This window comes from Polypterus senegalus, chromosome 2 (assembly GCF_016835505.1).
Source record: "Polypterus senegalus isolate Bchr_013 chromosome 2, ASM1683550v1, whole genome shotgun sequence".
NCBI classification, from domain to species: Eukaryota; Metazoa; Chordata; class Cladistia; order Polypteriformes; family Polypteridae; genus Polypterus; species Polypterus senegalus.
The window spans coordinates 17,482,364-17,484,704 of record NC_053155.1 but is presented as its reverse complement, the minus strand read 5'-3'; the positions used below and the strand labels follow the sequence as shown (position 1 = coordinate 17,484,704).

The following is a 2,341-nucleotide window of genomic DNA, read 5'->3' as shown; positions in this document are numbered from 1 at the left end:
CAGTGGTACATTTAGAAGTAAAGATCTTGATCAAAATATAAAGTTAGGTGTATTGTATATTTTTTATAGTTAACATTTATTGCTCATAGGTTCCAGGAGTCATGATCTATCCGTGCAGAAACAGATGCAAGACGAGGGTGATTTATGACAGAGGGATGAGTCCTTTACAGTTGCATTTCTTTTTCATCACCTTTAAAGAAATGTGTTTAATTAAAAAAATCTGCAATAATTAAATTTATAACATTTCTCAAAAAAACAGTCAATTTATTCATTTTACTTTTGATGTTTAGTTGACTCGGGAATGATTCTTCGTCTAAATAAGAGCTTTAGGATGCTGTTCTTCATCTCTTTGTTTCTGAGGCTATATATGATCGGATTAAACATTGGCGGAATAATGCAGGGAATGATTACGATAATGTTGTACTCTTCTGCAGTCTTTCCCGTCGATGGCAAAACATAAGCGATAAAAAGTGGAATATAAAATATCCCGACAACCATTAAATGGGTGAGGCATGTGCTGAAAGCTTTCTTCCTTCCTTCTTTAGAGATCTTCATCACAGCCTGAACTATCATGCTGTAAGAAAAGAGAATGGTGGCTAAAGGGCATAAGAGCAAAACGGCACAGACAATGGAACTAGGAATAATGTAATTAATATAATCCACACAGGCAATACGGACCATTGTGACATAGTCGCACATGCAGAAGGGCACTACATTTGTACGACAGAATTCTAAATCACTGACTAGTACTAAAAATGGTATGACCACTATAAATCCCATAATGTTTGACAGGATAAAAGATGCTGCAACTGTTTTGTTTGTAACGATTGACGCATATCTGAGAGGATAGGCAATGGCAACATAGCGATCATAAGCCATGAAAGTCAATAGAAATGTCTGCATAACTTCCAAGTGATGCACAGTATATAATTGTGTAAAGCAGGCAGGGTTTGGCACTACTTGGTCAAAGAGTATGGCACACAACATTCTTGGGATGATGTTGGTGCTACAAGTCAGGTCTATAAAGGCAAGAATGATGATGTAAAAATACATAGGTGTTTGGAGTTGATGGTCCAAGGAGATGGCGAGTATCACCAGCACATTTCCAACAAGAGTTACCAAGTACATCAAGAAGAGTACTGCAGTTATCAAACTCCGCTGTTCGTAATGGTTCAAGCAATCCAAAATGAACACAGCCGGAGAGAAGGAATTATTTTTCATCCTGGTGGAGAAGTGGGTAACTGTAAAAAGAGAAAATAACATTTATTTGGAAATTGTACAGTAGGATAGTACAGTTACATATCACAAAGTACTTCAAAAGTGTCAGAATTAGGGGGCTATTATCCTGATCTTAAGTCACATTGAGTGGTAGTCCTGTTTGAACTGTGTTGACTTGCAAAAATTTGCCAAGGAGTTCTTCATAGCGAATTTGCTGGATTCACTGGTGACCTTGTTCTGCAAATATTTTCCTGAAAATTTGCTGTGTGAATTTTGTCTTAAATAATCTTGTTTTTTCCAGCACTCCATGATGCTTTGTGAAGCCAATGACGAATGGAACAGCGCCTTCCATCCAAGTATATAATATCTGCTATATTCGAAAAATCATTCTTCCAGTATGGATTTAATAAGAATTATTTTCCTGGTTGCTAAAAATTAGTGAAAACCTTGTTTTGGTGTATTGAATTTAATGTTTTTCTGTGTGGACGTTTATGTGACCTGGGTGTAATATGTGAGCCTACTCTTTTAATAGTATTACCCAGAATGCTGTGCAGTTGATGAAATGTAACTCTTCTGATTTCTAATTCTATTCATTGTAGGAAGGCATGGTAACAAAGTGATTAGCACAGCTGCATCAAAGCCCAGGTTACTCTTTGGCCACATTAATTGGTCCATAACAGTTGGAAGATGGTTTCCAAGTCCTCAGGGACACTTAAAACACCATTATAATCCACTCCATACTAGTTCATTTCCTCCTTCCTCAATGATGTCAATACATTTTGCTGAGTTCCCCAAAGTTCCTGAACATTTCCAAGATTTCGCCAGACTTGAGGTGAAGCAAATTCAGCAGGGTTTTCACATCACTATTTTCCATTGTTCCCTGAATGCAGACTCAGACTGCTAAAACAAGCTGTCAGACACCCAAGTGTAGGCCCTGCCTTATAGGTATGGGGTTGATTAAATATACAGGGAAGAGTTTGAATGTAGTGGCAACTCTAAAACTGTTTCAGGAGAACTATCTGCTGGACTATTGATGTCACTTCAGCCTGGAAGAACAGTGGCCCCGCCTCCTCTTCTTCCACCGCTACATATAAACCACTTGACCCAGGGAATCCTTGTCACT

General features: G+C 38.0%; 1 protein-coding gene across 1 annotated transcript; it reads right to left on the bottom strand.

Moving 5' to 3' along the window:
* Positions 1-273: 273 nt before the first annotated feature.
* LOC120524283 (olfactory receptor 24-like) lies at positions 274-1,221 on the bottom strand. The gene has a single exon (XM_039746142.1). The coding sequence runs from the start codon at positions 1,219-1,221 to the stop codon at positions 274-276; it is 948 nt and encodes a 315-aa protein (XP_039602076.1).
* Between the last annotated feature and the right edge of the window lie 1,120 nt (positions 1,222-2,341).